The sequence below is a fragment of the Gopherus flavomarginatus genome, chromosome 1 (assembly GCF_025201925.1).
Source record: "Gopherus flavomarginatus isolate rGopFla2 chromosome 1, rGopFla2.mat.asm, whole genome shotgun sequence".
In the NCBI taxonomy this organism is placed as follows: Eukaryota; Metazoa; Chordata; order Testudines; family Testudinidae; genus Gopherus; species Gopherus flavomarginatus.
The window spans coordinates 116987209-117013806 of record NC_066617.1 but is presented as its reverse complement, the minus strand read 5'-3'; the positions used below and the strand labels follow the sequence as shown (position 1 = coordinate 117013806).

General features: G+C 44.9%; 1 protein-coding gene across 13 annotated transcripts in view; it reads right to left on the bottom strand.

The window, feature by feature from the left end:
• The window catches only part of ERC1 (ELKS/RAB6-interacting/CAST family member 1), a 604755-nt gene that overhangs the window by 321586 nt on the left and 256571 nt on the right, over nt 1-26598 (bottom strand). For all 13 annotated transcript variants that reach the window (XM_050918047.1, XM_050918052.1, XM_050918028.1 and 10 more), the window contains one exon: nt 19244-19437. In XM_050918047.1, coding sequence (XP_050774004.1) covers nt 19244-19437 — 194 coding nt within the window. The remainder of the gene's footprint in view (nt 1-19243; nt 19438-26598) is intronic.

Genomic DNA, 26598 nt, shown 5'->3' with positions numbered 1-26598 from the left:
TTATAGCTATTAATGGACCTTTCATCCTTGCTGTAGTGTGTGACAGATCTTGGGGTCTGTTCCTTTTTATTCCTAATGTAACAAGGGAGAGATTTGCCTAAGTTAAATAAATTTTTATATCTATTGAGATGCACTCGCACATCCATGTTTCAGAGCAAGGGCATCACTCTGGTGTCAGGGATGTGGCTGTTGCCTTCCCCAAGGAAATTCATCCAAATTCGGCTGAGATTCTGAAAAATCAGTTTACACATGCTCAGTAGAGACTTATTACGAGTTTGTATGCAGTGTCGCTGTAGCCATGACAGTCCCAGGATATTAGAGAGACAAGATGGGTGAGGTTATATTTAGAAATATTTACAAGACAATGGACAACTCTCAGATATCTACACCAAATGCATTGCCAAACGTATCCATTTCATCCTCATCCATAACAATTTAACATTAGAAAACGAACACTTTTTGTCCATACCATGGGAATAGCCATGAGTACTAGGATGGCTCCTCGATATGCCAACCTCTTCATGGCCACCTCGAAGAAGAATTCCTGGACAAATGCACCATGAAACCAATGATATACCTGAGATACATCGATGATATTTTCATCGTCTGGACAGACAGCCTAAACTTCCTCAAATATTTCCACTGCAATTTCAACCACCACCACACATTAAACTCTCTCTGGAACAGTGCCACCCTAGCATCAACTTCCTGGACATAACCATCAGCTTCAACAATGGAATCCTACAAACAACCATATACAAGAAATCTACGGATCACCACACCTACCTTTGTGGATCCAGTAACCACCCCTAAGACACCAAGAAATCAGTTACCTACAGCCAGGCACTCAGATTCCACAGAATATGTCCAAAGAGAAAGTCCAGGATATACACCATAACACACTTAAAACCACCTTCAAAACCACCATCAGAAAAGTAGATTTCACCATGGAACGGGCCACCCAAATACCCCAAGAGAATCTGCTTCAATATAGAAATAAAACCCCTCTGACCGCACATCCCTAGTTGTCACCTAGCACCCTGCACTGGAACCCATAAAGGATATCACAAAACAACTATGACCCATACTCAATGGGAACCCCATCCTGAAAGAAATTTTTCGGAACCTCCACTTCTGGCCTTCAAACAACCCTCCAACCTCATCATCAGGAGCAAGCTCCCCACAGACCATTACACATCAACTCAAAGCGGCATCAGACCCTGCCAGAACAACAGAAACCTGTATACATTTATCCACTGCTATGCTGATCAACACCCCCACAATACATCTTTCAAGATCCATGGATCCTACACATGCCTATCACAATACATGGTATACCTCATCCAGAGCACTGAATGCCCCAACAACAACTGTGTGGGTGAAACCAGATAATCACCACCCTCTCAAATGAACTCACACGGGAAAATGATAAGACAAAAAATTCCTATCACCTGTAGGTGAACACTTTTCACAAAGTGATCACTCTATGTCTAACCTATCAGTGATCATCCTCAAAAGAAACTTGCAAGACACTTTCAAAACACAAGCCTGGGAGCTTAAATTCATTACTCTGTTAGACACTAAAAATCATGGACTGAACAGACACACTGGATTTATGGTTTATTACAATGATCTGTAATCCACTAACCCCCTCTTTTTGGCTGCAGAGATGTTAATGGGCCGCACTACTTTGAATGGTCCCTTAGAATATGTGCTAACTACTTATGCTAAACAAATCTGTCCCACCTTGCACTGTGCTGTGATGCTCTGAGTAAGTTTCCCAGACCTGAAGAAGAGCTCTGCGTGGCCTGAAAAAGAGCTTTTCTCTCTTACCAACAGAAGTTAGTCCAATAAAATAAATTTTTGAGTCTTGTCTCCTTATAACAAGTTTGACAGTTAGTTTTTCTAAAATTTCATCTGCACTGAGCGTGCTTTATCCTGTCCCAGCTCCTACATGATAACCAGGCTGCAAATATGCCACTCCCCACAGAGTGATTGAGCATGTTCCAGGGACTGGAACTCATACAAGAAGACTTTTGCTCTCGTCCTCTCAATGTTGGTGCTCAGATAGTATGAAGGAGGAAGAGAAGTAGTAGACTTAATATAATGAAGGAGAAGGAGAGGAACAGAGAGAGGTTACTGGGAAAGAAAAGCCAGGGGTGGAGCTGTGCAGCAGAAAGATTAGAATTAGGAAGACAAGAGCAGAGGGACAGAGCAGGAGCCAAAGGATAGAAGCAGAGCAAGAATTCAAGGAAGAGGCTTAAAAGGAGGGAAAGGGGGTTCGAGAGCAAGAGCTCTAGGGATGAGGGGGACAGAGCAGGGGAGACAGTGGCGGCAACTCAGGAGAGGATGGATAGGAGCAGAAAGTGAGGACAGGGACAGGCTGGGGGCACATGGAGATGGAGGGTCTATAACCCACTAGTGTATACTCCTTCCAGAACCTGGAATTTAACTCAGGAGAGTCCTGAGTCTTTATATTATCTTAACTTTAGGTGTGAAACCTCACTGTCTAGTTACTTGTCTCACCCTCCTTTAGTGGTTGGTCCACATAGCAGATAACACAGCATACTACTGTTAACAGTTACTTTGCTCTAGAGGCAAAGGGTTTGTACTGTTGGTCTAAAGGTCCCAACCTTACGGATGACCAATGTAGGGGTCAGTATAATTCCACATGTTGGAATTTCTGTTTTTCAATTTGCCTCCTTAAAAATCTCGGAAGTTACACAAAATATTGTGTTAAAACAGTGGTTCTCAAACTTTTTGTATTGGTGACCCCTTTCGAATACCAAGCCTCTGAGTTCGACCCCCCCTTAGAAATTAAAAACACATTTTTGATATTTAATACTATGTTAAATGCTCAATTTAAACTCTATTGCTTAAAATGAATTTACCTTTTCTCATTGCTTTTAAATTAAGACTAAAACACATTTTTATCAAATTAAATATAAGTGGAAAAGTTATTTTTAGGTAGAATTTTATTTTAATACTTGACAGCAATTAATAACTTGAAGCAAGTAATAACCCTACGCATGGCTGGGCTCCGCCTGACAACTCCAGTACAAGGTTCGGGGCTCAAAGCGTCCTGGCTGCCTCAGCTCAGGGCTCATAGCACCTCTCTTGGTTGGGGGTCAGGACTTGCAACCCCTCGTGGCCATCGGACTCAGGGATCGCAGCCCCACTCCTGGCCAGGGTTGGGGTCTGAGCTCACAGTCCCGGGGAGGGTCGGATTCAGGGATCGCAGCCCCGTGCCTGCCCGGAGCTCACAGCTCCTGGCCAGGATTGGCATCAGGATTCCTAGCCAAATCGGGGGTCAGAGTCAGGGCTCGCTGCCCCGCGCCTGGCCAGAGCTCACAGCCCTGCTCCTGGCCAGGGTTGGGGTCAGGGCTCACAGCCCCATGAGGGGTCGGAGCCAGGGCTCGCTGCCTGAGCCTGGCGCAGGGGTCGGGGCTCACAGCCACGCACCCCTGTCGCTGTCAGGGTCGGGGCTCACAGCCCGGCGCAGGGGTGCGAGTCAGGACTCATAGCCATGCGCCCAGGTCAGGGCTCGCAGTCCTGCAGCTCCATATAGGGGCCGGGGCTCACAGCCATGTGTCGCAGTTGGGGCTCACAGCCTGGCGCAGGAGTCAGGGCTTGCAACTTGCAGCCGCACACTGAGGCTGGGGCTCGCGACCCCCTGCACAACTGGGTCACAACCTCTAGTTTGAGAACGTGTTAAAATAACATTATGAAATCAAGTACTCAAAAGTTAGGAAAAAATAGAATTAAAGGTGGCCTGTGCAACCTTAATTGGGGCCCCTTGAGGTAAGCATTAAGATACAGTCCTTACCTGCATGATCACATATGATTTTTTCCAAAAGGAACCTTGCCTCATGCAGTACACAGAACAGACTTGCTCAGGGAATGAAGGAATAGTTACTTACCTTCTATAGTAATAGGATTTCTTCGGGATGTGCCCCCTATGGGTGTTCCACATCAGGACGTGCATGTGCCTGTGAACTCTTAATCAGAGATTTTTGTCAGCAGCATCTGAAGGACGGCAGGTCTTACACCAGTGCAAGGGTGTATAGGGACAGGGTGGACCTGCCACCATTCCAGTTCTTCTCAACCACAGAAACCCCTCAAAAGACTCCAAGGCAGAGGGGAAGGCGGGTGGGTAGTGGAGCACCCATAGGGACACAAGGTAAATAACCTCTTCTCCTTTGAGTAGAGTCCCTATGACTGCTCCACGTCAGGGGATTCCCAAGCAGTATCTCAATTATGGTGGAAGATGAGGAGGAGGCAAATTCAGTACGTACTAAAGAACAGCGTCATTGAAAACTGCACCAGCTCTAGAAGCAAGCACAAGAGTGTAGTGCTGACAAAACATGTGCACAAAAGACCAGATGGCTGCCCTGCACATGTCTGAGATGGGTATGGTTTTCAGTAGGGCTACTGAGGGAGCGTGAGCTCTGGTAGAATGAACTATCACCCTCGGAGGAGGCTTCATAACCAGTTAAGATGCACCCTGTAACCCATTTTGACAGTCTTGGGGTGAAAATTGGATGGTCTTTCATTCATTACGAAATGGAGATAAAAAACTTAGGTGAAGCCCAAAAGGGCCTGGTCCTGTCTAGGTAAAAGGCGAGAGCTCTTCCTACATCCAGTGTACAAAGGCTCATTTTTTCTCTTGAAGAGTGAGGCTTGGGATAAACATCAGGAGGTGAATCTTATGATGAATGTGGAATTCTGAAGAAACTTTAGGTAGGAGGTGAGGGTGTGGATCTAGTGTCACTTTACCACGATAGAACACCATGTACCCTGGGTCAGCAATCAATGCTCCAAGGTCCCCTGCCCTCCTGGCTAAGGTGATAGCTATAAGGAAACAAGGTCTTAAGGGACAAAGGAAGGATGGAACCATGCCAATAGGTTCAAATGTATGTTTCTTCAGCACATTGAGGATTAAATTTAGGTTCTGAGGTGCAACTGGCTCCTTGACAGAAAGGAAGAGGTTGAACAGGCCTGTAAATATACCTCATAATGGTTGGGTGGGTGAAGACTGAAAACCACTCAATGAGGGAGTGAAAAGCTGTGATGGCAGATAGGGGAATTTTAATGGAGCTCAGCAATAAACCTGTGGTTTTTAAATTCAGCAGGTAACTGAGAATGTGTGTTAGACAAGCCTTGAGAGGAGGTATAAATCAGTGGCTGCACCAAGTTTGGAAACATTTGCACTTCTGCAGGTAAGTTTTCCTTGTTGTGAGTTTTCTGTTATGAAGCAGTACTGTTTGTGCCTCTGGGGAGCAGTATTGTTTTACACTGGAGAGCCATCTAGTAATCACATCTTGAGATGAAGTGCTCAGAGGGCAGGGCGGCGGAGGAGATTCGCTGTCAGGGAAAGGCAGAGCTGCAGTCACAGAGACCTGTGAACTTGCTCTGGGAAGTTATGCCTGTTGAGAATGGCCTGTTGATTAGCAACCCTCAACTGGAGGCCCCCTGAGGAATACACCTTCCTGCCAAACAGGTCCAGACACTTCGCTTCCTTGGCCTTAGGGGCCAGGGCTTGCTGTCCATGGCGCTCTCTCTCATTTACCACCAAGACTACCAGGAAACATGGGCTTGGATGGCAAAACAAGAAGTTGTACCTCTTTGACGGGACAAAGTACTTGCGCTCCACACCCTTGGCTGTTGGAGCGCTGGAGGCCGGGGTCTGCCATATAGTCTTATAGTTCAGCTGTATGGTCTTAATGAGTGGAAGCACTATTCTGGATGGAACTTCCACGCTCAAAATGTCCACCATGGGGTCCTCCTGCTGCACCGTCTCCTCGGCCTGTAACCTCAAGTTATGAGCAACCTTACGCAGCAGCTCTTGGTGGGCTCTGTGGTCTACTGGCTGAGGCCCTGATACCGCTGTGCCTGCCATCGCTTCATCTGGGGATGATGAGGAGGTCAGCAGCTGCTAGGCTTCCTCCTGCTGGTCCCCTTGGTCCCCCTCACCGAGGGAGGGGCTTCCGGCTCGGGCCAGGACAGCTGACCTTGAGGCGGCACCGGACTCAGTGCCAGTTTCTCCGGTCTCTCGTTCAGTGAAGGTGCAGGTGGTCTGGACACCGTAACTTCCTGCACGGAGGAGCATCGGCGGCGGGACCAGGACGAGTGCACCGAATAGCTGGCCCTGGAGGGAGCCCTCTACTGCTGGTAGTAGGCCCAAGGGGTCCAGAAGGGCCAGTGTCCTGGCAGTCCCCACTGGGATTGCCCCCCAGCCTGGTGTTCTCTGTTGTCCGGTGCCTGGTGCGGGTAACTGCATCAGCCAGAGTCGGCGCCGGACTCTGGAGATGCTGAACACAAAGGCTATGGCGGTGCTATCGATCTGTGCTGGTGGGAGGTCAACAAGAGGCTTCTTGCCAATAGGGAATGGGACCAGTACCGCTGCTCATAGGACCGGGACCAGTATCAGTACTCCCGAGACTTGGACTGGGACTGGTGACTTCTGGAAGCCTTCGGTGATAACTGGCTCGCCTTCTCCTGGTGCTGGTCTCTGGGGGGTGGCAGAGAGCATCGGGTCCTTTGCACTAAACCTGTGCGCTGACTCGCCTCCAGTACTGAGACTTGCCTCTGCGTCAGGGGTAACAGAGTCCACAGACTCGAAGCTCAACCAGGACCAACCTCGGGAGCGATGCCAGGACGATGTCCTCGAACGGCGCACCATTGCCGGCATTCCCCTTGATGGCACCTCTGGTCAGGAGGGGGCTCACCGCTGACAACCCGATGAGGTCCTTTGCTGCCTCAAAGATGTCAGGTGTGGAGGGCTGATCTATTACTTCCTCGAGCCCGTCGTCCTCACTGAGTTCCCTTAGGGCTGGACTCAGTGGTACTTGTGGTGCCGGTGCTGCCAGCGCTGGTACAGCGTCCATCACACTCTTCCCAGTGCCCGGGCCCCTAAATGGCACCGGTCTCCTTTGTGGGGAACATCCGCGCCCTTCCTTTGATTTAGCCTTGGGCCGCACAGGGGAGGATGAGCGGTGCCGGGACCTACTTCGCTCTGAAGCCGATGGCTTGCAGTGCTTATCCAGCATCGGGTCGCTTGACGACTTCAGGGCACTCCGCACTGAGGAGGCTAGAGCCGGCGTCGGGCGCTCTGGGCCTGATGGCTGCAGCGTGGCCTCCATCAACAATTGCTTCAAACGAAAGTCTCTCTCTTTCTTTATTCTTGGCTTAAACGCCTTGCAAATCTTACACCTCTCCGTTTGGTGTGCTTCCCCCAGGTAACGTAGACAGGAGTCGCGGGGGTCACTAACTGGCATAGGCTTGCGACACGTGGTGCAAGCCTTAAACCCATGGGCCTGTGGCCTGGGGCGGGTGCTGGAAGCCTCGAAGCACCTAATCTATTAAGTGTCCACAACAAGGGAATGCTAACGAACTGATAGCAGCTAAGTACTCTAAAGCTAAGGGATTGCTTCTTGTACGAGAGCAAGAGGTTGTTCCAATACCGTCACGGACAGTAAGAATGAACTGGAGGGGGTCGAGCCAGCAGGGATATATGCACAGCGCAGTGGCGCCACTCAGGTGGGATGGATGTGAACAAGCACTCAGGCGGGCGCACACCTAATGTGGAATGGACGTGAACAAGCACTCAAAGAAGAACTGCTGGCACTTCCTGTTCTGTCTGGACATGAACAGGTCCCCCTGGGGAGTCTCCCACCTCTGGAAGATGGCACTGACCACCTCCAGGTGGAGTGACCACTTGTGGAAAGAGAAAGACCTGTTGAGGCAATCTGCCAGCACATTCCAGGTGCCTGCGAGGTGAGATGTCTTGAGGCAGATGGTACACTGCACACAGAAATCCCATAGCCGAAGAGCCTCCTTGCACAAGGCTGAAGTGTGGGCCATGCCCTGCTTGTAGAATATTGCGGCTATATTGTCCACCAAGATCTGCACCACCTTTCCCTCAAGTAGGACAGGAATGCTGGCAGGCCAAGCATATCGCTCTGATTTCCTTGACAGAACAGTCCACCTGGGACCAGAGGCCCTGAGTGCTGAGGTCGCCGAGCTGGGCTCCCCACCCCAGATCCCACACAAAGACCAGTGTCACTGAAAGGTGAGGGGCTACGAAGGGGCTCCCGCTCGACACTGACCGCGGATCCATCCACCAGTCCATAGATGATAGGATATGCAACAACACTGTGATGACCAGGTCCAAGTCATACCTGCCGGGTATGTAGAACAATGCCAGCCACATCTGAAGGGGTTAGGCACAGACACGCATGCTGTACAATGTAAGTACACGCTGCCATGTGACCTAGCACACTGAGGCATTCTCTGGTGCTTGTGAGTGGGTGGGCTCTGATATCTGTGATAAAGTCCGACATCGCTCTCGACCAGAGTCTGGTAGGAACTGGCTTGAGTGGAGTCCAGTACTGCCCCTATAAACTTTATTCTCTAAAATGAGGTTAGAATTTATTTCTGTTCATTTATAAGCAGTCCCAGCTTTCAATAGGTGGCCTGTACCACACTGACACTGTGCTGAACCTAGGATCACGAACAGTCCTTGATTAGCCAGTCATCAGGGTATGGATAGATCTGCATGGCTTGATGTCTCAAATAAGCTGCCACGACTGCCATGCACTTTAAGAAAACTTTCAGAGCTGATGATAAACCGAAGGCCAGTGTGGTGAATTGGCAATGGCACTGACTCACCACAAACCGGAGGAATCTCCTGTGCCCACAGAAAAAAGGGATATGGAAATAGGCATCTTAAGTCGAGGGCGGTGCACTTGTCTCCTGGATCCGAGGAGAGGGTGATGGAGGCCAGGGAGACCATGAGGAACTTCAACTTCTTGAGATATTTGTTGAGTCGACACAGATCCAGAATGGGTCTGAGGCCCCCTTTGTCCTTCAGGATTAGGAAATATTGGGAATAAAACCTCCTTCCCCTCAGCTCTCAAGGAACTTCCTCTATGGCCCCCATACGCAGAAGGGCTTCCACCTCCTGGGCAAGAAGTTAATTGTGAGAAAGGTCTCTGAAGAGAGACAGGGATGGGTGGATGAGATGGAGGGGTGGAGGAGAAACACAGGGTGTATCCAACGACTACTGTGTTGAGGTCCCAACGGTCCAAGGCAACGTGGGACCATGCACCAAGGAAATAGACAAGTCCAGGAATAGACAGGGGGATGGATCCTGGGGCAAGTGTAGTACATCATCCTCAGGTACATCATGAAAATGCCTGCCACAAGCCACCCCGGTGGCTTGCGGAGCTCAGCTAGGAAGCCAGGGTGGATGGAGTGGGTTGGTGACTTTTATAACCTCTGTCTCTTTTCTTGCAGGGATTTTAGCAAGATGGGCCTGAGAATCTAGGAGGTGGCTGTGGCTGGAAGTGCATCCTGGAAGCCGGCATCATGAACAAGCTCAAGGAACACAGAGTGGCCTCAAATCTTTTAGACCACATAGGCTGATGTCAGTTTGTTCCGAGATCAGTGCATTGCCCTTGCAAAGAAGGGTCTGGACCAGCTACTGAAACTTATGGGATAAACCCTAAGGATTGTAGAAATAAACTGTAATTGACCTTGCCGCCAAATCAGTTGCGTCCAAGGCGGCCTGGAGAGAGGGTCTGGCCACTGCCTGCGCTCTCCCGTAATGTCCAAGAATTCCTGTCTCGTCTCCTGAGGCAGGAAGTCCTTAAATTTGGCCATTGAGTCCCAGATATCAAAGTCATATCTCCCCAGCAATGCTTGCTGGTTGGAGACACGCAGTTGCAGGTTGGCTGTTGATTAAACCTTTCTCCCTAATAAGTCCATCTTTTTAGCTTCTTTATTTTTAGAGGTTGCACTTGTTTGTCCCTGTCTGTCTCGTTTGTTGGTAGAGACCACTAGTGACCCAGGTGAAGGGTGGGAATACCTGTACCTGTCCTCAGCAGGGACATAGTACTTCCTCCCTGCCCATTTAGATGTTGTTGGCAGAGAAGACAGGATTTGCCAGAGTGCCTTGATCAGCTTGAGTACCCTGTCATGCACTGGGAGTGCCACAGCCAATATATCAAAAAGGCTGTCCATCGGCTCATTAAGCTCCTATGCCTTCAACCCCAAATTCGAGTTGATTAACAAGCATTACTCAGAGAGGAGGGTGTAAGGATGAAGGTGGTATTGTTTGTAAAACCTCTGTCCCAAAGAACTTGTCAGCAAAGGAGTCTTGGACCAAAGCATAACGTCTCAAGAATGTGTGGATGGAATGCCACATAGCTGTCCTGCAAACATCAAGAAGGGGCACCGCTTGGAGTAATGATAGTGAGGTGCCTTCTGACCTTGTAGAGTGAGCCCTTACCCTGTATGGGTGAGGAAGCTGTGCAAACTGATAGAGTAGGGTACAACCAGAGATCCATTTAGTGATTCTCAGAGGATATAGCTTGACCTTGGACTTATTCTGCTACAGTAATGAATAGTTTAGGTGACTTACTGATCGATTTTGTTCTCTGCAATGCAAACGTGCATCTTATGCCAAGAGAATGAAGTCTTCTCTGCTTGGGAGAGGCTTGGGGCTTCAGAAAAAACACAGGTAGTTGAATTGACTGGTTATTGTGAAATTCCAAAACTATGTTAGCAATGAATTTTGGGTACAGCGGTAGCAAGACTTTGTCCTTATGTAACATTGTGTATAATTTTTAGGGCCCGGAATACACCTACCCTCCTGGCCGAGGCAACAACAACAAGGAAGGCAACATTCATGGACATATGAGACATGGACTATGTAGCTAGCAGTTTAAATGGTGGCCTAGTGAACGCAGAAAACACTAAATAAAGGTCCAAGTGAGGGGGTGATGTTTTGTTTTGTTTTTTTTTACTGGTGGGAAGGTTCTGATTAGACCTTTCAAAAAACTGGCTGTTCCTTGCTGAGTAAAGATGCAGTAACCGTCCAAAGCAGGTAACATACACTGATTACCACCAGCGGAACCCATAGCAAACTAAAGGAAAGGCCCGTCATCTTCAGAGTGAAAAGATAATCCAAAATAGCCATAATGTCTGCTGTTTCTGGAGATATGTAGTTTTGCTGAATCCAGACACAGAAATCTTTGCATTTGGCAAGATAATAGTTCCGATGAAGTCCTTTTTGCTCTTATTAAGAATGATTTGCATGGCTTCAGAATAAGAACATTTTAAGTTTGATACCCATCCAAATACCAAGCCATGAGAAGTAGTACATCAAGGTTGGGATGCTTGATTCTGCCATTCTCCTGGATCAAGAAATCCAGAAAGAATCAAATGCTGATAGGTGGACGGGACAACATTTGTAGAAGACTTAGACATCAGAACTGCCTGGGCATTTTCAGTGATTAGGATGACTTATGCCCTGTCCAGTCAAATCTTCTGTAGAACCGAGGTAGCAGGGGGATGGGAGGGAAGACATAACTGAAGTGATCTATCCAAGGTAGTAGGAGAGCATTGCCTCTGGAATGCTTTTCCTGAGCTCCTCCGGAGCAATATAAGCTGCATTTCCTGTTTGCCTGGGAGATAAACAAGTCCTCAGTGGGGGTTTCCCACTGAGTGGGAACTCTATTCATTAATGAAATGTGTATCTCCCACTCAGGATAGATGGTGAAATGCCGGCTGAGGCTATCCGTCAACAAATTCTGGGTTCCTGGAAGGTACACTGCCAATAGAATGATATGGTTCTTGATACACTAGTTCAATAGGGTGACCACTGCCACATACAAGGAGACTAATCGTGCTTCTTCCTGATTACTTATGTAAAATTTGTTTATTCTGTCTGATATTATGAGTATATGGTGAAACTGAATGAATGGTAGGAATGCTTTGCATACAAATTTATAGCAACATAAGCTTTCATGGGCTACAGCTCACTTCATCGGATGCATGTAGTGAAAAATACAGAAGGAAGATATATATACAGACAGGGAATATGAAACAATGGGTGTTACCATACACATTATAAGGAGAGTGATCAGTTAAGGTGAGCTGTTGTCAGCAGGAGAGAAAAATAACTGTTTGTAGTGGTAATGAAAATGGTTCATTTCCAGCATTTGACAAGGAGATATAAGGAACTGGGGGCGGGAGGGGGGGGAAGGAGGAGATAAGCGTGGGGAAATAGTTTTACTTTTTGTAATGGCCCATCCACTCCCAGTCTTTATTCAAACCTAATTTAATGGTGTCCAATTTGCAAATGAATTCCAATTCAGCAGTCTCTTGTTGGAGTCTGTTTTTGAAGATTTTTGTTGTAATATTGTGACTTTTAGGTCTGTAATCGAGTGGCCAGGGAGGTTGAAGTGTTCTCCAATTGGTTTTTTAATGTTATAATTCTAGACGTCTGATTTGCATCCATTTATTCTTTTACATAGAGACTGTCCGGTTTGGCCAATGTACATGGCAGAGGGGCATTGCTGGCATATGATGGCATATATCACATTGGTAGATGTGCAGGTGAATGAGCCTCTGATAGCGTGGCTGACGTGATTAGGTCCTATGATGGTATCTCCTGACTAGATGTGGACAGAGTTGGCAACAGGCTTTGTTGCAAGGATAGGTTCCTGGGTTAGTGTTTTTGTTGTGTGGTTGCTGGTGAGTATTCGCTTCAGGTCTGGGGGCTGTCGGTAAGCAAGGACTGGCCTGTCTCCCAAGATTTACATGCATTCTGGTCTCTCCAAATGCCCTCCATCATGTGACTGTCCATCTGGGTTCCCCAGTCTCACAGGGAGGCATCTCTAATTACTGTCTTATTAGGTTTGGGGGACAGGAAAGGAACACTTACATATACTTGTCCGGGACCATTCCATCAAGTTAGCGAGGCCCTCACCTTGGTAGGAATTGTCATTATGGTGTTCATGTTGTGCTTACTTGGTATATATACTGTTTGGAGCCAAGCCTGCAGGCAATGGAAGTGCAGTCTTGTGAATGATGTGACGTAAGCACATGCAGCCATGGTGCCCTGGAGATAAAGGCAAACCCAAACTGATATTGAGCATGACCTAGTCTATTAGGTTGTTAATGGTGTGATATCTGTTCATTGGGAGATAAGCATTCACCCTGAGTCTAAGATTGCTCCTATCAATTCTATACTCTGTTGGGGTCAGGATAGACTTTTTCACATTCACACTCCTAGGGATAACAGAAGATGAAGCAGCAATGAGGTTCATGCAAGGGCTTCTAGGAGCGTTGGGCCAGTTAGATGCTAGTCATCTAAATATGGGAAGACAATGAAGCTGCTCCATCTGAACTGCATTGCTACTACTAGAAACACTTTCATGAAGACTCTGGGTTTACTTGCAAGACCAAATGGGAGCACTCTGTATTGATAGTGCTTGGGACCCACAATAAATCTGAAGAATCCTCTGGGGGTAGGGTGAATACCCACATGAAAGTATGCATTTTTACTATTGATAACTGTGAACTCTGTGTCCTTTTCCAAGGAAGGTGTTATTGATACCAGTGTAGCTATATGGAATTTTTGTTTACAAACAAAAACACTGAGCCATCACAGGTTGAGACTAGGTCTCCACGCTCCCTTCTTTTTGGGACCTGATACATATTTCAAATAGAACCCTATTCCTTCTTGTTGAAGAAGTACCTGCTCTATATTCCCTGACAGAGGAGAAATTCTACCTTCTGGAGGAGAATCTCTGCATGAGAAAGGTCCCTGAAGAGGGGCAGAGAAGGGATTTTGGAGGGGGTAGAAAGAGAAACTCGATGATATAGCCAGAATGAATGAACTCCAGAACCCATCTGGTTGCTATTGCACTCCAGTTGTGGGAAAAGAGTGCTAGATGGCAATCAAAGGTTATGTGAGGATTCGGTGAAAATGGCATCAATAGTGGTTCACAACTCAGAAGAATCACATAAAAACTATCATCTGGCTGGGGGTAAAGTTGGGTTGATGTGGTCAGTGTGGAAGGTGCAGAATATTGTGGCTTGTGCACCTTGTCTTTTATGGGGCAGTTCATAGGCTTGCTGGTGGTAAAAAGGTTGAGGCATAAGCCTTGGTTTATAGGGATGTTTGCGGTATTTCCTCTTTGGGGACACCATATATACCCAGGGAGTGGAGGATTGCGCTAGAATCCTTTAGTGAGTGCAACGATTTATCAGACTTTTAATTGAAAAGGTCAGTCTTGTTAAAGGGCAAATCTTCCACAGTGTTCTGGAACTCACTGGGAAACCCTGAAGACTGTAGTCATGGTTCTGACCAGCAGCTTGCCTTCATAAATAAGGGCCTGTAATTGAGCCTGTCCCTCTGAGGTAATTTGGCCTTAAAATCTAGGAATTCTGAATACTTTAGAAACTCATACTTAGCCAACACCACTTGATAGTTCTATATTCTAAACTGGAGGCTAGTAGATGTAAACATCTTCCTTCCCGGTAGGTTCAAAGGCTTGGCTTGATCAGAAGGGGTGGCTCTTGGGTGCTGTTGTCTAAATTTTTTGTGTGACAACCTCAACAGCTAGGGAGTTTGATGTGGGGTGAGTACACAGAAACTCCACTCCCTCAGCCAGGACAAAGTAACACTTCTCAGCCCTCTTGCAGGTAGGGGCACTTGTTGCTGGTGTTTGCCATATGTTCCTTGCTAGTGCCAATACTGCTTCATTCACTGGGAGTGTTGTGTGGCTGGATCTTGTGGGTTACAGGATGTCCAGGAGCTTGTGTTGTGTGTCCTCTAGCCTCCGCTAAGAAAAACTGGAATTCGTCCACCACTCTATCTAGCAGGTCTTGGAACTGTTTGTGGTCATCAAAAGGGGACAGTGAAGCTGGAGTGACCACCTCATCAGGAGATGAGGAAGACATCTTTGTCAATACTAGTGGGACATGTGAATCCAGCTCATTATCTTCCTCTTCAACAGGATCAGGAGAAATCTCCAGTTGTTCTCTCAGAGTGTAGGGATGGTATGACTCAGTATTAGATAACACAGACCCTGGGTATTATGCATATGGGTCCCATGGTCCACATGGGTCCCACAGTAGGGCCCGCAGTATAAATCAAAGGTGGGCTATGGAGGCAAGGGGTATCACTGGACCCAAGGCTTGGGGTCCACCACCTGCCCTGAGAGAGTGTAGAATCGTGCAATTTGGTACAAATGGAGCCTTGCTCTTATGAGTTTTTATCTTATCCTGGGGACTTAGGATGCTTTATGTCTTTGTGGGCTGAGTGCGAAGACTTGCCTGACATGGACAGTATCAGATCTGTCCTCTTTGGAGTGGACTTAGAGGAGGATCTGCTCTTCTGCTTATAAGAGCATTCCCTACTCTTCTGACAGCCCTGAGAGGGTCCATAGATGTAATCTCTCTCACTCCCGAGTCAGGCACCATGGTAGGAGAGGCGCTTCTCTCTGATTGGTCGGTATACAGGAGTCCCCCGGCCTGGGACTGGCTGGGGCCTCGTATCTTTTTCCATGAGGTACTTTATAAGCGGCAATTCCTGCATCCGATGGGTCTGGATAGGGAAGAAGCAACAGATATTGTACCTCGCAGAGATATGCACTTTCCCAAAGCAGCACTGGTGGTTGTCACTGACCAAGTAGAAGCGGGGACAGAGGAGACAGTTTTCGAAGTGTGGTGCTCTGGGTATAATCTAATTACCATATTAGGAACCAGAAGGATTCCATGGGGTGGGGAACCTAACTAATCACTAACTATAGTATTAAAAACAATTTACACTACTTAAGATAAAACTGAAACTCTGAAATTTTAACAGGTTTGAAGACAAGACTGAAGAATACAGGAGAGGCTCTGGACATAGAAAGTTCTGACTCAAACCATGCAGCAGTAAGAAGGAACTGAAGAGGCAGTTGGTCCACCTCACCCCTTTTGTCCTTGGTGTAGAGTATTACGACAGCAGGGGAGCAGATGTGGACCAAAAGAGACTGTTTACAAGAATTCTCTGGTCTTGGGTGCATGGAGGAGGAAGTTACTCACCTTGTGCAGTAACAATTGTTCTCCGAGATGCGTCCCCCTATGGGTGCTCCACTATAAATGTATTTGCACCTCTGTGTCCCTAACTGGAGATTTTAGGTAGCAGTGTCCTTTCGGCCTGGGTATGCACCACTCCCCACCCATTTGTGGTCTGCCTTGAAGCTATCAAGCACTGAGTGAATGAACCACCATCAATTCATTCTCTACCACAGAGCTCCTTATTGATAAATGCAAAGTAGAGGGGAGGAGGGAAGATTGTGGAGCACCCATAGGGAAATACATCTAGAAGAATCATGATTACTGCACAAGGTGAGTAACTTCCTCTTCTTCTTTGAGTAGTGTCCCTATGGATGCTCTGCTGTAGATGACTTTACAGCAATATCCCCCACGTAGGGTTGAGGCTTTGGAGTGGAGGCTGTTACTGAAGACAGTATTGTGGAGCCGAAGATGGCATAAGAGACTGAGTCTCAACTGTTCACATAGTGTTCTGAGAATGTATGGGCAGAGGCCCAGGTTGCAAATTTCTGAGATAGGGACATTTTAAGAGACCTGAGGTAGAAACTGATCTGGTGGAGGGCATATGGATTCCCAACCGAGGCAGCAGATGCACGCATGGTAAACGTGATTAATACAACCGGAGACCCATTTTGAGTCTTTGAACTGATATTGTGGAATCTTTTGATTTTTCTGCAAATGAAAGGAAGAGTTTAGGAGACTTCCTTAGTCCTGTCCAAATAAAATGCTACAGCTCTCCTAACATGTAGCATATGTAATATCGCCTCCCTGTTATCACAATGTGGTTTTTGTGAATTAGCTGATTCATATGAAAGGTGAAGGCTACTTTGGGGAGGAACTTGGGAAGCAGTCTCAATGTGACTTTGTCTTTAAAAAAGACCATATGTCATCAGCGATGCCATTTCCCCTATCCTTCGTGCTGAGGTAACGGCCACTAGAAATGCGGTCTTCATGGACAAGTGTAACAGAGAGCAAGTTGCGATGGGCTTTGAAGCGTGGTCTCTCAGAACTAGATCGAAGTCTCAGATTGGCATGGGCGGTCTGACATGCAGGAAGAGGCTTCTCATGCCCAAATAACAGTAACACCAGAAGAAGATCTAGAAAGGCCCTTCAGTCATGGCTTTAGTGATGTTACAAATGAAAGTTCTGCTCAGGTCTCTTCCACAACTTGTATAGTTTTCCTGACACTGAATGTAATGCAGTTAAATCCTGAAGAGATAACGTACAGAAGCCATTCTAGTATCAAAAAAAGTGTTTAACATGCCACATGGCATTTGTGAAAAATACAAATTTCCATTTAGTTCCCCCAGGCTAATTGTTTTTCAAAGTGACTATCAAAGCAAACACAAAATATATGTTATTTTCAATACTAGAGCTTAAAAAGCCCCAACAGGTGCTTGGCACATTACAAAATGGAAGGTCAGAAAGTAACACATTGCTGTCCTTACTTATTTTACATCTACTCCTAGGGCATTCTGTGGCAAAATATTTAAAATTCTGCAAATTTTATTTGTCAAATAAATGTGCAGGCCCCATCATGGCATTGAGAAGCACAGGCCACTGGCTGCACAGAGGTTGGAGATCACTGCACAGCTACCCCCTGGGATATGGACTGAGTGGTGAGGCTGCACCCAACCCAGACCCAGTACAAGGACTGGCCCTGCCCTAGAAACATCCCGGGGCCCTTTCCCTCCATGCCAGGTGCACCAGGTGTGGGCAGGCAGGATCAACAAGACAGGATCCAAGTGTGGAGGGGCTTAATGTGGGGGGATCCAGGTGTGGGTTGAGAGGATTCTTTGTGGGGCAATCTGGCTGTAGGCAGCTCAGTGGGAGATCTGGATGTACAGGACTTGTTGTGGGTTCTGGGTGCAAAAGTAATTAGACTCTGCAAGAGTGTCCAGGTGAAGGTGGTTGAGGCTCAGCGGTGGGGTGGTCTGGGTGTGGGGGGATAGAGCTCGGCGGGGGGGGTCTGGGTGTGGGGGGCTCAATGGGAGGTCCAGATACTGGGGGAATGGGGCTCAGCGGGGTAGGGATCCAGGTTCAACTGGTCAGGGCTCAGTGGGGTGGGGACCCAGATGTGGGTGACTTGTCGGGGTGATCCATGTGCAGGCAGAGCGGGGCTCATCGGAGTGTGTGTGTGGGGGTTCTGAGTGTGGGGGGTGAGGCTCGGCAGGAGGGTCTGGATGCATGGGGCTTGGGCAGATTAAGGGGGGCAGATTCCTGTAGAGGGATGCCTCCCCCTGCAGCTGAGGAAAGACGGATACAGGAAGCGGGGGAGTTTGCAGAGCTTCCTGCAGCCAGGGGAGAAATCTGTGGGTGGGTCTGATCCAGCTCCGGATGCCATGCAGGAAAAGAGGTAGTCCCGTCCTCCCCAGCCCAGCTCTGACTAGCAGCTGATCCCAGTGCAGGGTAAGAGCCACCAGCTAGATCTTCCCCAGTCCTGCTCCCTGACCTGCAGTGATTTATCTCTCTGCCGGCTGCCCTGGGCACCCGAAACATACGCTTTTGTGGCTTCCCTTTGCTTCTCCGTCAGAAAGTCATTTTTCGGCGGTAAAGCAAAGAAATCTGTGGGGAAACACAAATTCTGCACATGTGCAGTGGCGCAGAATTCCCCCAGGAGTATCCATCCTGACATTTTGCTGAGGGAGAGAAGAGACTATATTGAGACAGAAGCTGTTTCCATGCCTTCCACGAAAACTATTGCTAGTGATTCTGATCCCAAAGGCCAGTGGCATCACCACACGTGACATAATTCCCCAATCAGAAAATGAATAGGATTTAGAAAAATAAAGCACCATGGCGTGAATGTAGAGAGAGAGAAATAACTGAAAAGAAGTGCTGAAGTTAAGTATGGTTTGGACAAAAACAGTCTACATGAACAAGAGGGAACATATTTGGAGTTCACTTCTGTTTCTATGAGTACATGGAATTCCACCACATACGTCAAAGGGACTTGCAGCAACAATTAGCATTCCAGGCCCTAAAAGTCTTTTTGCCTAGTCTGGGTTGGAGGTCAGTCATATTTCAACAGTTTATTAACCAGAAGCATAAACTTAATTTATTTCTCTTCCTCAACTAACACAATAATTTCAGCAACTTTTCCTCCCATCTCCTTTTCCCTTATAGTTCAGATGCATTAGCTCTATTTTCTTAACATCCAGTCAGAGAACTGCAGCCAGGCATCTTTAAACTTGTTTAACAAACTGAGGTCAAGGACCAAAGAAGCAAAATCCAGAGCAGATTTTCCCAACACAGGCTCTTAAGGATTACTGAGAAAAGAAGAAACTGAATAATCAATTTCCACTTCCATCAGCCCCAATTCTCCCTTGTACCCATACATCCCTCTTACCTCTCAAGTTCTGCTATCTTTTTATCTTTATCATTCTTTTCATTTTCCATCTCCTTCAGGATTTCCAGGAGACGATCCACTTCAGCTTGAGCCTTACTGGTGTCTTCCTGGTACAATGCCACCTCCCTCTCCAGCTGCTGGAATCGGTCATTCAGCTCTGGGCTGGCCTTGGCCTCCAGTGTAGCTTCATGAGCCTGCAAAGAAATCAGTTCAAGAACCATCTCTCACACATGTATAACATATCCGCAATCATTGCAGGGCACAAAGTACCCAAATAGCTACTTCTAAAAGATAAATTCATACATTAAAACGGAAAACGTCATGGGCACCAAGTTCCTGTAAGTTACATTGCATCAGTGGGATAGTTAATAGGAGATGAATAATGAAATAGATATTTTGTATGGGTTTTTTTAAAGAGAGCTTTGATATTTAAATTTGCACCATGCTGGCAGCTCAGAAAGAAAACAAGTAATTTCAAAATTTTTTTTTTTCCAAATATATGGCTATTTAGTCCCATCTTTTCAGCATCCCAACAAAAATCTACAAACAAAAGCCTAATCTGCATCTGACGCTGTTAGCAGCATTAACTGTGCTCTTTAAAAATAAAAACTGAAGCTGATCTCTTCATGAGGAACAAAAACAGTGCAGGGTAATGGGATATTGATAGGAGGGGGCAGAATCAAGGAATATAATTATACTTATAAAAAAGTAATGTGCTTGAGAGTATATTTAGGACTTGGAGAGATGGAAGTACAAGGACTTCTAGAAACTACATTTGAGCGCACAGAAAAACACTATAATGAGAAGGCTCAGGACAAAGTGACCCCAGCAAAGAGCCTAGTTCCACTGTTTTGTGTACGGGAACAGTGCAATGAGTTTATTTGGAACTAAACCTTGTTCCGCTGAAAAGTCATTAGCTTATTAATAGAGTGAATCTGAATCCAACAGTTCCCAAGTGTGGTAAAAATACAGAGAAATGGATATACATACTGGAATTTAAACTAATAAACCAAGGCTTAGATTTCCAGTTAACACAGAACAGTTTTCAGCATATCTGGAGGGAAGTAGGTGGAGATGACCTAGTCATCTTTATGCTATCCTTCTACTCCTCCTTGACCTCGGATGCTAAACTAGTCCCTGATGTAAGTAAAAGCAGCTTCAGGCCTGGTCAAACTTGATCCACTGGACCGCAGTTTCCCAAAAGCTGCTCTGCCAGCCAAGACTACCAGAGCACACTGTAACACCTATGACATAGCTGATATTTCAATTCCCTTTGCACTACTGTGGAAAGGGGATTGACAAGGTGCCAAGATTTTGACCCAAAGTGTGGCAAACCTAAACCCATTACACTGGGAGTCCAAGAACTACTTTTAAATGTAATCAAGGCTGTAACTACAGCAGTATATAAATGTCAGTATTATAATTTGCTGCTTCCAAAGGAGCAAATACACTAACAGAGCAAACATAAAAGGTACTATACGCAATGCGTCCTAGGAGAGACCACAATAAGACAGTAGTGGGTTAAGCCTGATTTTTCGCCATAGACATAGCCTGAATTCTTCACAACTGAATATGGTTGCATCCCCAACCTCTCAAAATGTTTGTTTTAACAAATGCTCCTCCAGACCCTTTAAAGTAATCCAAAGTACATAATCAGATAATCAGGAAATGTGAAAAAATGTAAAACTGGGCTGCTAGCCAGATAACTGAGCTCTCTCATCTCAAATAAGCTATAATGGCTAATGGAGATCTACTGTCAGGACTCTCCTATTTAATATCATTCTGTGTTAATAAAAGTATCTTGACAATTACCCAAGAGACATTACCAAAAGAAGAAGGAAGTACATTTTCCATTTTAGAAAATGGGACAAGTCAGTGTGTCTAGTTCTTATAGAATTAGAGGGCTGTTTACACTATACACTATATTCATTACAGGTAAAGACACATAACACAGAATGCTGGTATGTAAGATACTCTCAATCACACACAACGAAAATGGCATGTGATCTTGTGGAAACTGGAAACCAGTTTGTGGTTATGAATTACTGACTGGCTTTGGTCCAATTTGTGGGTTACACAGACAATGCATTTCATATGACCATGTCCTAAATCCTACTGTATTCAGTTATCATACAAGAGAGAAAGCCAATGCATTTAGGTTTTTTAAAAACTTGGTTAAAGATCTAGAAGAGCAGAAATTGGCTATAATCTCAATTTAATACTATGGGGCATCCTTCAACACCACACTTTTTAGACTGAAAAAGAAAATTCAAATATAAACAATATCATTCCTATAATATACAAAGAAGCAAAAAGTGTACCATTAAGGTATAATCCACTAATTTCATCATCAGTGTACAATGGAACACAGTAATAAAGGCATTAAGGCAGCTCCTCCATTGTGCCTGGGTACCAGAAGCAGCATGGTTTGGTAGTCAGATTTAGAGACTGGGAATAACATAAGGATTCTATTCTGGACACCAACTTGCTGTGAAAGGTGGGAAAAGTAATTTAATCTTTCTTTGTCAGGGATAACATTCAGAGTTATAAAGCACTCAGATACTTGAAAGAAAGGGATGATCAAGTACTAATGAGAACACAGTCTTTCTCCTTTTTAAATGCGCAATTCCTAGCCCATTTGTCAAAATCTAACTCACATTACCACAGTTGTATGATAGCAAACAATACAAACATTGCAAAAACAGTTTTATTTATAGACTCATTTTCACACACAAAACTTTTTTGAACATTGCTTTTGGACTAAAATCAACCATGTTTCATCTCTGTTCAATGGTGAGTTTTGGAGGGGCAGTTTGAACATAGCTATCTGAGTTATGCAAGGATAATAAAAAAAAACACCCTGTTTTCTCCTAATTCCAAAAATTACCACAAATTTTCTCCTATACACAGGAGTCAAAAATAGCTTTAAAATGGCATGTAGATAATCTTCACTGAGGAGCATGTTAATAAGCAAATGTGAAGGGAAAAAACACTGACCAGATTATAAAAAATTGAAAATAACTAAAAATATTTATTTTGTTCAGGGTGGATAGATCACTTCACATTCTCCCTCCCAGGCCTTATCAATGACTCAGTTGACACAGGATATGCTGCACTCAAGCTGCTCCTGGTACGCTTTCCATTATGGCTACTGTAAATAGCTCAGTGAAGAAAACAGCAAAGTACTGGAAAAAAGCCCCAGTGCTTTAACTTCAGGAACAATCAACAGGAGAAAATCATGGGTGTTAAAATATTGTTTATCCCAAGAATTTATGGTGTTTCCATAATTGTTGCTCGATGCAATATTTGGCAAATTCTAAACTTCGATTTTAAAATAATTGTCTTCTTTGATTACCAAGGAAGAGCCAAGATAAATAATTATGCTGGTGTCCTGTAAACCCAGCTTTGAAGAACAGAGACTTCATGCAAAAACAGTACCTGCTGCAAAAGTTGAAACTTACGGCTTCAATACACAACATTTTTGTATCGCTTTAACTATATCTGTTTGAAAACAGTTTAGTTAACGCAGTACAACCCTTAAAAGTTATACATTTAGTGGAATAAGCTACACTAGTATAAGTACCTTTATCCTGATATAACTGTGTCCACACTACGGTTTCCACTAATTTAACTGTTTTGATTTAAAAAAAAACAACAACACACTCCTAACCAAAATCATTACATTAGTACAAAAACTGAGTGCAGACCGGGCCTTATTCCTCCCCCATGCTGTTCACTTCAAAGATGAAGAAAGTTCTCTCTTTCCACTCCATCTTCTCATCATCTCATTATCCATCATCTCACGGAGGTGCAAACTTCAAACATTAATTGAGACTCAAACATCAACATTAAGTACAAGAAATTTCATAAACTCTTTGGACAGTTTTTTGCATTTAAATATAATGAAACAGGAATGATGCACATTAAAAAAGAATATCAAAAATATGTTCAAGGTTGTTACAAAGAGGATGGTGATCAATTGTTCTCCATAGCCACTAAATCTAGGACAAGAAGTAATCAACTTAGTCAGCTCACAGCAGGGGAGATTTAGGTTAGATATCAGGAAAAAAATTCTAACTATAAGGATAGTTAAGTACGGGGTTACACCAGGAGAGGTTGTAGAATACCTATAACTGAAGGTTTTTAAGAACAGGTTAGAAAACCACCTATCAGGCATGGTCTAGGTGTGCTTGATCCTGCCTCAGCGTAGGAGTATGAATTAGATAATCTCTTGATGTACCTTCCAGCTTTACTATTCTATAATCCTGTGAAATGCAAGAAAGTTGAAATTTCTATTGCCAAATTAACCTGGTCATGTTGCACATTCTATATATTTCTGCTATATCATCTTTTCCTGCTGTTACATTGATTTTTTAAAATAAAAATAGTTCTTCAATGTAGTATTTGAACCCTGCACAAATTCTCCAAGTATAGTGCCTCCAGTGTTCCCTCTACTATTTTCCATCTATGTACATAATGAATTTTGTTATGTGCAGCACCAATATCAACGTAATGTGTAGATGTGTGCCACCAGTACAAACAAAAACCCTAAATATATATTTTTAAACAGTTCATAGGTATGGAAGAAGGAGAAAGAATATTAAAACAAGGGATAATTAACAAGGAGCACTGCATAAGATGTTTATTTAATATGAAATCAAATAAAAAGAAAATTAACACTGCCCTTGGAGTACATGTATTTTATCATTCTTTCTAACAACTCAAGCTAGTAAATACACCAAAATTTGGCATAGTGAAAACAGCTATTTAAATAAAACAAAGGCATGGCCATTAAGTGTAAGCATAAAAAATATGCACCAGAAGCCCAATTTAATAACCTACTCCTACCATAGATCACTAAGTCTTCATGGAAAGCTGCGTTCGAAAAAATGAAGCATCTGCCAAAACACTAGCATGTTACATACTTTTGCAGTTCTCAAAACTATCCATCTTGCATGCATATTATCTGCACACATAGCTCAGCTTTAAGATACTATACAAATCTGAGTCAACTAGAAATAGTCATGCTCTCATCGCAAATATTAATACAATATTTTCTGATACCGGAAAGGAGAGTAAATGGCATTCACTCAGGCTTATACAATTTCTATGGGATGTCAACTCTTAATTTGATTAATACTTCACACAGAGATCCCTGCTTAAGAGAGCTTGCAAATAAGGTCTTCATCATGTAAAACACCTAAGCACCAAACCTAGTTTTTGCTACATATGAGTCAATGGGAGTTCTAAGAGCCAGAACTATACCAGATAGCAAAGATCTGGCCTTAACAGTTTCCAATACCTCTCTCTGCATGGGGTGCAAGCCACTTGCTGGAATCTTCTGCATATATCTCTTTTAATCAATTCCTTGCCACTGGAGGAGCCTCGAGAAGTGGTGCACCTCAGGGCTTGTTTACACTTGAAACACTGCAGCTGCATTGCTGTAGTGCAGGGGTTGGCAACCTTTCAGAAGTGGTGTGCCAAGTCTTCATTTATTCACTCTAATTTAAGGTTTCGTGTGCCAGTAATACATTTTAACCTTTTTAGAAGGTCTCTTTCTATAAGTCTATAATATATAACTAAACTATTCTTGTATGTAAAGTAAAAAAGGTTTTAAAAATGTTTAAGAAGATTCATTTAAAATTAAATTAAAATGCAGAGCCCCCTTGGACCGGTGGCCAGGACCTGGGCAGTGTGAGTGCCACTGAAAATCAGCTCGCGTGCCGCCTTCAGAATGCGTGCCATAAGTTGCCTAACCCTGCTGTAGTGCTTCAGTGTGGACACTACCTAGGCCCACAGAGGGGTTCTCCCATCAGCATAGGTAATCCACCTCCCTGAGAGTAATTCTCCCATTGATTGAGCGCTGTCTACATTAGGAGTTAGATTGGATTAACTAGAAAGCTGAGGGCTGTGTGTTTTTCACACCCCTCGGTGATGTAGATAGGTGAATCTAACCTTTTAGTAAAAAGAACAGGAGTACTTGTGGTACCTTAGAGACTAACAAATTTATTTGAGCATAAGCTTTCGTGGGTTACAGCCCACTTCTTCGGATGCACAGAATGGAACATATATTGAGGAGATATATATACACATACAGAGAGCACGAAAAGGTGGGAGTTGTCTTACCAACTCTGAGGCCAATTAAGTAAGAGAAAAAAACTTTTGAAGTGATAATCAAGATAGCCCAGTACAGATAGTTTGATAAGAAGTGTGAGAATACTTACAAGGGGAGATAGATTCAATGTTTGTAATGGCTCAGCCATTCCCAGTTCCAATTCAAGCCTAAGTTGATTGCATCTAGTTTGCATATCAATTCCAGCTCAGCAGTTTCTCACTGGAGTCTGTTTTTGAAGCTTTTCTGTTGCAAAATTGCCACCCGCAGGTCTGTCACTAAATGACCAGACAAGTTAAAGTGTTCTCCTACTGGTTTTTGAGTGTTATGATTCCTGATGTCAGATTTGTGTCCATTAATTCTTTTGCATAGAGACTGTCCGGCTTGACTAATGTACATGCAGAGAGGCATTGCTGGCACATGATGGCATATATCACATTGGTAGATGTGCAGGTGAATGAGCCCCTGATGGTATGGCTGATGTGATTAGGTCCTATGATGATGTCACTTGAATAGATATGTGGACAGAGTTGGCATAGGGCTTTGTTGCAAGGATAGGTTCCTGGGTCAGTGTTTTTGTTCAATGATGTGTGGTTGCTGGTGAGAATTTGCTCTGGGTTGGGGGGTTGTCTGTAAGCGAGGACAGGTGTGTCTCCCAAGATCTGTGAGAGTGAGGGATCATCTTTCAGGATAGGTTATAGATCTCTGATGATGAACTAGAGAGGTTTTAGTTGGGGGTGAAGGTGACAGCTAGTGGTGTTCTGTTATCTTCTTTGTTGGGTCTGTCTTGTAGGAGGTGACTTCTGGTACTCATCTGGCTCTGACAATCTGTTTTTTCACTTCAGCAGGTGGGTATTGTAGTTTTAAGAATGCTTGATAGAAATCTTGTAGGAGCTTGTCTCTGTCTGAGGGATTGGAGCAAATGCAGTTGTATCTTAGAGCTTGGCTGTAGACAGTGGATTGTGTGCTGTGTCCTGGATGGAAGCTGGAGGCATGTAGGTAAGTATAGTGGTCAGTAGGTTTCCGGTATAGGGTGGTATTTATGTGACCATCGCTTATTAGCACAGTAGTGTCCAGGAAATGGACAGCTTGTGTGGACTGATCTAGGCTGAGGTTAATGGTGGGATGGAAATTATTGAAATCATGGTGGAATTCCTCAAGGGCTTGTTTTCCATGTGTCCAGATGATGAAGATGTCATCAATGTAGCACAAGTAGAGTAGAGGCATTAGGGGACGAGAGCTA